At 38.5% G+C, this 12,217-nt stretch overlaps 1 protein-coding gene across 1 annotated transcript in view; it reads right to left on the reverse strand.

The window, feature by feature from the left end:
- Positions 1-12,217, reverse strand: part of selenof (selenoprotein F) — a 42,191-nt gene that overhangs the window by 3,372 nt on the left and 26,602 nt on the right. The window contains exons 3-4 of the mRNA XM_043698718.1: positions 10,996-11,059; positions 4,818-4,867 (exon numbers count right to left, since the gene is read on the reverse strand). Coding sequence (XP_043554653.1) covers positions 4,818-4,867; positions 10,996-11,059 — 114 coding nt within the window. The remainder of the gene's footprint in view (positions 1-4,817; positions 4,868-10,995; positions 11,060-12,217) is intronic.

Consider the following 12,217-nt stretch of genomic DNA (forward strand, 5'->3'; position numbering starts at 1 on the left):
ACCTGGTTATCTGTCCGTTTTTTTGTAGGTTCCTCAGTGTGTTGTTTATCCTATTGGTGAGCTGTGGGGTGGGGTCAAATTCCCTCTTTTGGTAGGTGTTGGTATCTGCAAGTAGTTGCTGTGCTTTTTAGATGTAGTCTGTTTTGTCCAGGATGACCGTCATTCTGCCTTTGTCTGCTGGTAGTATAGAACATAGAACATAGAACAATACAGCACTATAATTATGTCCTTATCGTTTCTTAGTGATTTTAGTGCTTCCCTCTCCTTGGTGTTGAGGTTATGCGTTTGTCTTTTCCTTGTTATCAGGGGTACAATACTTTGTCTCACTGTTTGTTGTGTCTCTTCTGTCAGTCCATTGTTCCCGAGTGTGCATTCTAGTGCTGCTAGGAAGTCTGCTGTCTTGGCGTCCCTATGGTTGTAGTTGAGTCCCTTGGCCAGTATTGTTCTTTCAGTGTCTGTGAGCTGTCTGTGGGAGAGGTTTCTAACCCAGGTGTGTTGTGGTGTCCTCTCTGTTGTGTTAGTTTGGCCATTTTTTCTTTTAGTGCCATATTTTTGCGGTGTGTGGTCCTGTTCTGTCCTATGGTGACAGCCTGTTCTATGGTCCGGGTCCATTCCCGATTGGTGGTTTTTGAAATTAACGATTTTTGGAGCGCAATTTCTTGTCTATATTTGTGAAGTCTGTTGTGAGCGTCTGTAATCATTACCTGGATCATCCTGAATCCTTTCTGTCTGGCTGTGTCCCTGGCTTGTGGGTTGTTGACTGGTGGTTTGTATCTGACACATGGTGGAAGGATTCGATTCTTTCGGCATTCATGCAGAAACCGGAGTTGTTCGTATGTGGCGCTTAGGCAGTTGGCACAGGATTCCCATTTCCTGGCATGTCTTAGCGTCTCTCGCTCGTAGGCGTTCAAAGTTTGTGAGAAGATTTGTAGCTCGGGTGCTCGTTGTTGTGGTTCTGTTCACCGAGCTGGGAATTTGTGTTGCAGACGTTTCGCCCCCTGTCTAGGTGACATCCTCAGTGCTTACCATACATCAAGAGCATTTCCGAACTGACAGCCAGACTACTGCGGCCACTAGGACTCATAACAGCACACAAACCAACAGCCACTCTCAGACAACAACTCACCAGGACGAAAGACCCGATACCCAGGATGAGCAAAACCAATGTAGTGTACAAAATCCCATTCAAGGACTGCACAAAACACTACATAAGACAAACAGGAAGACAGCTAATGATCCCTATCCATGAACACCAACTAGCCACGAAACGATGTGACCAGCTATCCTTAGTAGCCACACACTCAGATGACAAGCAACATGAGTTCGACTGGGACAACATTACTATTATAGGACAAGCCAAACAGGGAACAGCCAGGGAATTCCTAGAGGCATGGCACTCATCCACAGTTTCAAATCAATAAGCACATCGACCTGGACCCGATATACCGGCCACTGCAGCAGACAGCTGGAACGGACACAAGGAAGCGGCAGATACAAATCACTATAAATGCCAGAGGAAACATCACAGAAGCACTTCAGAGGAGGCTCCCAAGCACTGGAGGATGTCTCCTAGACAGGGGACGAAACGTCTGCAACACAAATTCCCAGCTTGGCGAACAGAACCACAACAAGAAATTAACCCAAAGGCTGTGTTCCCTCAAGTTGGTACAAAAAGATCCCACTGAACTATTTGAAGAAGAAAGCGGTCCAAGGCAATATTTATCCCTCCGCTAACAGTATCATAGATTGTCTGGTTACTTTTCTCAGTGCATACACTGGGGCAGTGTTTCCTTAGTTAACAGGTGTACGAAATACATATTAAACTGAAAGAATCTTTGGAACATCACAAGTTGCAAAAGATGCTTTGCAATTGCAAGACTGGTCTTTCATTAATGAACCAGCAATGGAGACCATTGAAATTTGCAAGATATCACATTTCATGTAAAAACTTGAGCCCCAGAGGCATAAATCTAAATATGGAATGTTACTTCAGATGAGATTTTTGAGATCTTTCACTAATTTTGGAACAAGGGCAAGTTTAAAAATGAAGCTTTGTAATCTGATTCAAAGCAGCTGTGCCATTTGGACTGACTTCAACAACTCAATCTTACTGCCTGTTCTATAAATTACTAAAATCAACTTAGCTAGTTATAGGAAGCTCTTATGTGACCGGTATGAATAGTGTTCTTAGTTGACGTAGGAACATAGACAGGCCAGTGTACAATCTGAGACAATTAGTTATTTTATCACTCAATTTGGGTAAGCCAGTTCTGATTTAGTAATTAAAACTTCAACTTATGCAGCTCACAGAAGTGTAATTCTTGCAAACTGACTTAACTGAGAAAATCCATGAAGACTTTTTGAAGAAATCTCATTGCTATCACAAATTCAGTGAAGCAAACCTAACGAAAATTCTCAGTATTGATAACCACACACAAAAAACAGCCCCTTTTTGAAAGCTTCCACATTCCTCTTAGGAAGGATCTTGGAAATTAGTGTTCCTTTATTAGAGCTTCTCATAAGCAGCAAGGAATTTGGAACAGGTGCAGAAAAAACTGTTGTCAATAAGACATTTGTCTTAATGTGGCAAAAATCTCAGAATCAGGCTAATCTCAGAATAAAGGAGTGTCAGTTAAAGATTGAGATGTGGAGGAGCTTTTTCCTGTCAGAAGGTTGGGGTCTTTGGAACTCCTTCCTAAAAACAGCTGTAGGAAGAGTCCTTATGCAAATTTAAGGCTGATATAGATAGATTCTTGATTAGTAGGGGAAATCAAGAATTATGGGGAGAGGGCAGGAAAGTGGATGTGAGAAATGTTGGATCAGCGTTGATTGTATTGAATGGCAGAGCAAGCTCAAGGGACTGAATGGCCCAGCTGGTTCCTATTTCTTGTGGTCTCAAAAGAATCCATATTGGATTCTTGTCACAAACTGTTTAATTCTCATGTTACAGGCAGTGGGAAGAGATTTGACCATCATGAGGCTGAATCCTTTATCTTGAAGCTATTTCTTTACCTATCTTTACCTTAAAGCTATTTCACACACTTGCTCAGGAAAACTTTTAAAGTTACAGGTTTGGCAATTTCAGAATCAGTGAAGCTTCTCTCTCACACAGCCATTTCAAGTCTATGCTGGCCTCATATGATAACCATTTCATCCAACCCCAGCCTCTGCATTTTTCACTTCACTGGATTTCTTCAAATACTTATCTTGCATGATCTTTGACTGATTCAGCTTACATAGCTGGCTGCAGTTATACAATATGCATATTTTAATAACCTTTTGCACAAAAATGTTTCCCAATTTTCATTGGTGTTAAATTTTAAACTTCATGCAAGTGGATAGCTAAAACTCTTAAGATCACTCATATCTATATACCTTCAATAGAGTTATTTAGTATATTTACATAGAAAAGTGTCAACAACTCCACTATCCTTTCTTGAAAGCAGTGTTTAATCTACATTTGTTAAAATTTCATCTAGTTATTTCTTTTAACAAAAAGAATAACTCCACATGTTGTTGTCATAGCTTTTCTTGCCTGTAAGCCCTCTTTTGAAGAGCTGTAAATATACCCTTTAACTTGCAAGTGTTCCAAGTGTGGACTGTGCGCTTTTGGTTCCACACACCTTCTGCAGTTACACAATAAGACGTCTGTCTTAAATGTGGCAAAAATCTAAGAGACCCAGATTAAACATCAGCCTTGTGTATTTCACTTGACTTTTTTGTATTCATTCTTGGGGTGTGGACATCACTGGCAAGGTTTTCATTCTGAACTATCTTCAAGATGGTGGAGCAAGCTGCTTTATTAGAACTGCTGCCCAGACTACTTTTAGTGGGTACCAGTGCAATGAGTGATGAGATGTAGTTGCAACCCAGAATATTGATTGCCCTAGTTAAAGCCAGCGCCTCATGGCCTTATTAGCACAATTTAATTGGCTCATAGTTTAAAGTTCTTTACCATGTCAAGATTCTGCATAGAAGGGAGAATTGTGGAATATAAAGCTGTATTTTGGACATAATCCTATCTGACCTCTGTGTGGTTAGAAAATTAAGTATCCCTTCGGTGGAGGTGCTTATTAATGTCTCTTTCTAAAATCTTACATTTGCAACCATTAAGTGAAGATTTAGCAAAGAAAATTCATTGCAAGAAACCAAGAAATATTCACAGTATATTGAGTTGCAAAAGATTTCAAATGATACTCAATTCTCCTTTAAAATACCAAAAGAGAAACTGCTGGAAAATCTCTGCAGGTCTGGCAGTAAGGAGAGAAAAGAGCTGATGTTGAGTCTAAATGACCCTTTGTCAGTTCTCCTTTGTTGACCATATTTACCTAGGCCAGTTCCCATTTTTTAACATGATATTGTCATGAAGTTAATACCAGTCATGTGAAAATAAACAGGTGCCAAACTGTGCCCTAAGAAACAAAGATGAAGGTCGTTCATTTTATGTTAAGTCTCTTTCATGCCTGCCCTTCATCAATAGACAAGTATCAATTGAAGTACTTTGTTGTGGCATCCTATGATAATTATAGCAAGCTCTGAAATACAAACAAAATGCTGGAGACACACTGTAGATCGAACAGTATCTGTGGAGGGAGAAAAACAAAGAGCCAGAGTTAAAATTTTGAGTCTGATTGAATTGAATCTGCCTTGAAGAGGAGTTATAACCAGACTTGAAACTTTAACTCTTACTGACAGACTTGCTAAGTTTCTCCAGCATTTTCTACTTTATTCCAGATTTCCAAAATACACTATTTTGGTAAGCCCTTGAAATATACACTGTCAGTTCTATGTAGTTTTCAATTTTAGAATTTGGTTACCTTGATCTGAAGACCTTTGAACATCTTGGGCTTATCACTTCTGACAAAAGCTGGAGAGGAATTTTAAAAAAATGTTAAAATGTAGTGTTTGTAGTATTTTGTATACATAAAGGCTTTCTAAAACAAAAAAATTAGTTCACCGCATCATGTAAAAAGTTAAATCACATACTGCAAGTTAATAATTTACTGCTTCCAATGTCAGCTGTAAAATATAAACAGTAAGTGCACAATACAATACAATCTATATTAAATATTATGGCCCATTTCCTTCCTCTACAGCATGGTTCAGAATTGCAATATATTTCAATTGTAGCAACCTGATTAATATGTGAATGGTTTAGGTTGCTTGCAGAATACAAAATATCAGACTTCACACGGGTACTCACAAATCACATGCAAATTTAGAAACATTTGTCATTTTAAATGGTATTCACAGTCAAGAGCATAATGCTCCTGGCATTGCAGTGACAAACAGTACTGAGCCACAACACAAAAGGTAAGTTTTAAAAGGAAGTAACATTCCAAGTGGAGTTGAGGTAATGCTAATATTCACTGGAAACTGAATTTAGCAGCACACATTGGCCCATTTGACACTAATTAAACTCAACTGAAGCCCAATTGTTGGGTTTACCCTGACAATTTGGAAGGATGACTAAACTTCACGGGAGAATTTTAGGGAAGATAGGGTCGGTCATAAGGTGGCAGGAGGTGAACTGTCCATTACAAAGACTTTAGTTATAATTTTTCCTGAAAGGATCAAATGGACTTCCTTATTCAGCTCTCTCGTGATAAATATATTGCAAGATAAGGTGGTTAATTCCAGGAAGAATGCAAATTAAGGGCTCCAAATGAAAAGCAATGTTAATTAATTCAAGCCAGCATAACTTCATGAAAACCAAAGGGAGTTGCTAACAGATTAATTGTGCATTTTGGTTAGTTCAAACACTTAAGTGCTTCATAACCATTGCTTTTCCACTAAAATGAAAGAGGAACACCACTACCAATTTTGACAAACAGGTGGACTCATTTCTACAGAAGTCGTCCTGCATATAAAAATTGGAAAGGTCAGCTGGACATGGGCATCAGTACATAATGCTGCAATATAATCGGAAGAGCTTGAGGTGAGACAAAGGTGAGACAGGAGAGTAGAAGCATGTTAATTGAAGAGAGATGTATTGCCAAATCTTTTAATCTTGCACTCATCAGGACAAATGCAAGATTGCCAAATTAAAAACTGTCAATTTGCAGTCAAATATCATTTTTAATAAAGCTATTTAACAGTATAATGCGAATTACTAAAAAGGACAGGCTGGGACTATTTTCCTGGAGCATCGGGGGTTGAGGGGTGACCTTATAGAAGTTTAGAAAATTGTGAGGGACATAGGTATGGTAAATAGACAAGGGGTCGGGGTCAGGGAAATCAAAACCTAGGGGGCATAGGTTCAAGATGGGAGGGGAAAGATTTAAAAGGGATCCAGAACAAGTTGGACCAAAGAGTCTGTTTCCATGTTGCAAAGCTCTATGACTCTGACAGAAACAAAGCATGAATGATCGAGATTTCTGTAATTCAAGATAACCAGGGATGCACATTAAAGTTTTTGTTGCAAACGTTTCGTCCCCTGGCTAGGCGACATCATCAGTGCTTGGGAGCCTCCTGCGAAGCGCTTCTTTGATGTTTCCTCCGGTGTTTGTAGTGGTCTGTCCCTGCCGCTTCCGGTTGTCAGTTTCAGCTGTCCGCTGTAGTGGTTGGTATATTGGGTCCAGGTCGATGTGTTTGTTGATGGAGTTTGTGGATGAATGCCATGCCTCAGACAGAGAACAGCCAGGGAATTCCTAGAGGCATGGCATTCATCCACAAACTCCATCAACAAACACATCGACCTGGACCCAATATACCAACCACTACAGCGGACAGCTGAAACTGACAACCGGAAGCGGCAGGGACAGACCACTACAAACACCGGAGGAAACATCAAAGAAGCGCTTCGCAGGTGGCTCCCAAGCACTGATGATGTCGCCTAGCCAGGGGACGAAACGTTTGCAACAAAAACTTCCAGCTCAGTGAACAGAACCACAACAACGAGCACCCAAGCTACAAATCTTCGCACAAACTTTGAATGCACATTAAACCAGAGTACAATGAAACTGAAAATGCAACAGACAAGTTTGTGTCTGAAAGCAATACATATTAGGCCATTCAAACCTTCAAGCTTGATCTGTTGTTGAATAATAACATGGTCGATCCATAGCTTAACTTCATTTACCCACCCGATCACCAAATTCTTTAAAACTCTCACTTATCAAACATTGGTCAACCTCAGATTTCAATTTATTAATTAAACCAGCATTAGAGCTCATTATGGGTGAGAGCTCCAAACAAATGAAACTGCAATTTTGCCAATTGCAGTAAATGTTGCAATTTCTTTAAATTATTATTAATGGAATAAACTGGTCTTTATTCAAATACTAATGTCTTCACTCAAAATCAATGTCATTTTGGATACTGTTACTGCATCAATATTGGATTTCCATTTTGTTTAAACAGCGAAGAATCTGAGAGTGTGCCAAATGGAGATTGGGGTTGTATCAATACTCTGGCAGTTTAAGAGTGCAGATTAATCCAACAATAAACTTTAAATTCAGTTAAAGTTGAAGGATTGGATCTATTGGTAGTCCAGCTGTTTACCTTTACAGTTTCTCACGGGAAATATTCGTGTGCCTGTGACTACCCTGCACAATTTAATCTGCCTTTAAAATTAATTGGTTTAACTGGTTGGATCAAATGGCCTTAAAAATAAGCCTGCAGCAAACAATGAGATAAGCATGGGCAAAGCATGCTGCAAATTGAAGGAGTGGATTTTCAAAAATTAAATAGATTATTTTAATGCTACTTTCATGATTGATATATTTACATGACATGAAGTGACTAAAAATAATTAAAAATAACCATAAAGACACACCATAAACATAGAAGAACCATTTACCCATGAAGTCTGCTTTGATTCGAAACAGGTTCAGTAAAGAACAAAAACAAATTCTCAAAAAGAAAGAAAATGAGGCAGACATTAAAGTTAATATGCACCATGTTCTCCAATTACAATACTATTATTATTGTATGCATAAAGAAGATTTATTAAAATATTCCTATCATGGTGTAAAAGATTGCTTTAATGAAAATAACAAATCCATCTGATTTCTGTTTGACAGGAAAAGAAATGCACATGGAACTATTTGCTGTCTTGGTTGGATGAAGAAAGTTAACTGATCTTTGTCATGAAATCCAACTCAAATATAGTGAAGAATTAAAAGAATCACAACATCAGTAAAGAGTTGAAGTCAGGGATCATCGACAATGAATTAAGATACTTAGCCCCACAGGGGAAGTGCTTCCATCAAAGAATCGTCTCTAGCTAAGGGAGCGTATAACCACTGCTTGCATGGTGCCCATGTTACCAGCTTGATGCTCCTTCAGTAATGGAGGAACAAGAGAGATCAACAGAAGGCCTACATGGACCGGCAAAGGGGTTCAATAATGGCAATCCTCGGGAGATTTACAAGAGTGGATGTCGAGTATCCAACTTTTGCACAAGCTTTTCTGTCTATTCAGAGGGGAAAAAGTCTCACAGAACCACCACAAGTTGGCTCAGACATCAGACAGACAGGAAATTTTGCTGCCCATAATTAGTCAATTCTGAAACAGCTTCATAATCTGCAGCAAAGTACATGCTTCCTTGTTTTGAATGGCATGAAATAGCGATGTGTGCTGGGGGTGTCTTGTATTCACAATTTCAGGTAGGAGTTGAGATACAAAATGAAAATCATTCGAGACACTGAGCATCAACTATAATCTCTAAACAAGTTTATGATAATGCTGTCTGTATATTTTTGACTGTGCCTTTGTGGTAAATTTGAAGATGACTTTCAGTGAATATCGGATCCATTTTCAGCTTCTACTGACATGGGCTTACTATTAGTGCTAGGAAGATAGCTCCTGAAATGCCACTTTAGACCATTGATCACAATTGGTAAATTCAAACCTAATTGGCTGTGATTAGTTTGCAAGAATCAATTATGGCTTTCAGATAGTAGGAGCAGTCTTTGGTTAACTATCCCCAAATGCTTGGTACCAACCCAATATCAATGCGGCTGCCAAATCGAAGGTAAATGTGAAACATGCACTCTACAGAAGCCACGTAGCAGTTGAAAGCTTTCAATAACGACAGTTTGTACCTTACTTTATATTTTGTGACAGGGCAGGATCATTAATATCAAAAAGTAGTGGAATATACTAACTGCATCAACATTAAGAATATAATAATCAATGCTCAACTCCATTGTCTGGAACTATGAAGATGGAAGTAGTGTGATATTAGGAATACATGCACTGCATTCAAAGACAGAAAAAGGTTACAACAATACTTTGCAACTTAAAAAAGGGACTCTCAATCCAGAAATAATTTAAAAGAGATTTTTGATTAGGAATTGCTTTTGTTAAAAGACGAAGATTAGATATTAATTCTTAAAATCCAACCGGCCCAAATTTGCTCTGTACTTCACCCCCACTCCCCACTCCCCAACTTTAAATGAAACAACTCAATCCTGGTGCCACTGCATGGACACAATTCAAAAACTCAAGTTTCCTTTTATTGCAACAGAAGCATAAAAAAAAATTGATCAACACAGTGTATTAGGAAAACAGAGCCTTCAAGGTCAGTTACAAAAGTTAGTGTAATCCCCATGCTTCGAACAACCTCACACCACTTAGACACCAATGTTCTGATTCTGTATGCATGTTACAGGAAACAATAACCTAGCAAGTCATAAGATACCGAAATCAAATCACAGTCAAGATTATGCAGAAAGAACCACACAGTTACATTGTTCAATACAATCTAAAAATACCACTTCAAAAGCAGTGGTGTTGTGTGTTTGACCTTCATATAGTCTAATTTTCTCAATACAAACAAGCCTGGTCCAAGTAAAATGAAGTAGTTTTATCCAGGAACATTTGCATTATACCTCAAACACAAGATAGACTGATACAAAAATTTTCCTGCATTGTGTCTCCTATAATCCATTTTATATCCATGCCTACTCATTTCAAACTCCTTGTTCATTTGTGTGCAGCTGCCTTGCCCTAACCTGGAACTCTAAAAATCTGTTCTTTCACATTACCCAGCTATTCACTCCAACCATACTTGTCCTTAATAAGGAAAACAATACATGTCACCTCCACTGACACCAAATTCCACCTCCCACTTTAGTTATCCATTGCAACATCACTTCAATATCTTTTCTCAATTTCCTTTGGTCCTTGAATTTATTTACTATGGTTTCTATCTTAGATTAATCCAAAAATCCCTCTAACCTAAAATCCAAATCACCGATGAACCAAAGTACAAAAATAATATGAGAATAGAACCACGTAGGATAGATATTCCCTTCTAATCACTCAGGTAGCACTCAACGTCTGCACGTTTTTTCCCAGCAAGTTTTTAATTTCATGTTGCTACCCTCTAAGCCCACACTCCCAAATCTTCACAGGCTCTTTCAATGAGATGGCAACAGAGCCAGACAACAGGAGGAAACTGCAGTGCTCAAATAAAAAAATGGAGTACAAAATCCTATTGTGCAAGTGTGTCAGATTTCCTTTTCTGAAGGGCATTAGTGAACCAGATGGGTTTTCATAATGAACAACGGGTCAGCACTACGACTGAAAATAAATTACAGATTCAATCAAATTAATTTTCATCCCCTCCACTTATCTGAAAGTGTAATGCAACTAGTGAATCATTTTTGAAGTACAGTCATTTTGCTTTCTATAAATAATAAACAGCACAGTTACTGAAAAACAGGAGTGGAATAACCAGCACGGATGGTGTTGACGGATCGATGAATGTTGTTTTGGAGGCTTGAAGAATGCCAACCTAGATAACTGAGCTCAAATCCGGACATGGGACAATACAGTCTTCTAAATCAGTCACTGCACCAAAATAGCACAAAAAACAAATTCATGAGTGCCTCCATAGCTTTATGAGCCAATTAAATTTGTCTAATGTTGGAAGTTTTACATTTTTTCCCTTTTAGTTGTAAAGATCCAATGTTGCTTTCCTGAACAGACATGCCAAAATTAAAATAATTGTTCATTACCAACATGCATACAAACGTATTCACTTACCCTGGACTTGGGGGAACCTTCCCAATTTTCATCCACACACTTCAAGGACAGCTCCAGCATAAAGCTGATGGGAAGATAAAACAGTAGCCATAAAAAACACAAATTAATTACATAAAGGCAACAAGCCTCTATTAATCACTATGATAAACAGATTTTGTAAATATTTTCAATCGTTATGTTGTATATTATCCATTTACAAGTTCATCCTTTACGTATGCAATTATAGTATGAGTTAAGAGAGCTGTATTTCATACTGCAAAGCCAGGCTCCCTTGTCAAATTGTTGTCCCATTTCCCCACTCAGTCGAAGCAAAACGCTCAGAGACATAGTATAGTTCTACCTCCATCTTCATTCCAGGCCCTGGAGGGGGAGCGAATGATTGCCCACGTGCACAGAAACACGAGTTCTCAGTCTTCTCTCTGGAACAGCACTTTCTTAATGAACTATATAGTCATATAAGGCAACATACATATTGACTGGGTGACCATTTGCAATTGACACTCGCCAATTGTAAGATTAAGCAATCTGCTGTTACACAATGAATAAGTGGCTTTACACAATGAATAAGTGGCTTCACAAAATGAATACTTTTCACCTTATTAACTGACTTTACAATATTGTTCAATGGCTCTACATGACGACTGCTTTTCCACCTTGTTAACCCATTACCCTTGCAGTTAACAATGGGGTGCTAGAGGCAAGTTCTTATCTGATTTGAGTCATGCTCAGCGGAACCTCTTGTTTTACAAAACTCAGAACTTAACTCTTTCCCTATATACTGCTCATACGCTATATACACACACACAAAATGGTATTTTAGATTTATGACTTTGCTATTGGAATAACAAAGTCTAGTTTAGTAATGCTGAGTAACAGAACTCTTCCAGCACTTTTCTCTGATGGACTGCAGAATATGAAATCCTAGTTGTCCTTTGGGTAACCAACTAAATGAAGAATGCTTAAAACGGAGCAAAATACTTGCAAGTATGATGGCCTTTCACAGACATTTCTCTCTCCAAAAAAGGCATGTTACTTTGACACAACGTAAGAAATGTCAAGAAGTGATCAGAGGCATAATCGGAACAGTAAAACCTGAAAGCCCAGGACTAAGCTTTTCTTCCAAATTTTCTCCTAGATAGCGTTTGCTATCTGCCACCATGTAAAGAAATGGAAAAACAAAATTTCATGACAGGAAGTGGGTGGGAGGAATTAAAGTTAACAA

Source organism: Chiloscyllium plagiosum, chromosome 11, assembly GCF_004010195.1.
Source record: "Chiloscyllium plagiosum isolate BGI_BamShark_2017 chromosome 11, ASM401019v2, whole genome shotgun sequence".
Taxonomy (NCBI): domain Eukaryota; kingdom Metazoa; phylum Chordata; class Chondrichthyes; order Orectolobiformes; family Hemiscylliidae; genus Chiloscyllium; species Chiloscyllium plagiosum.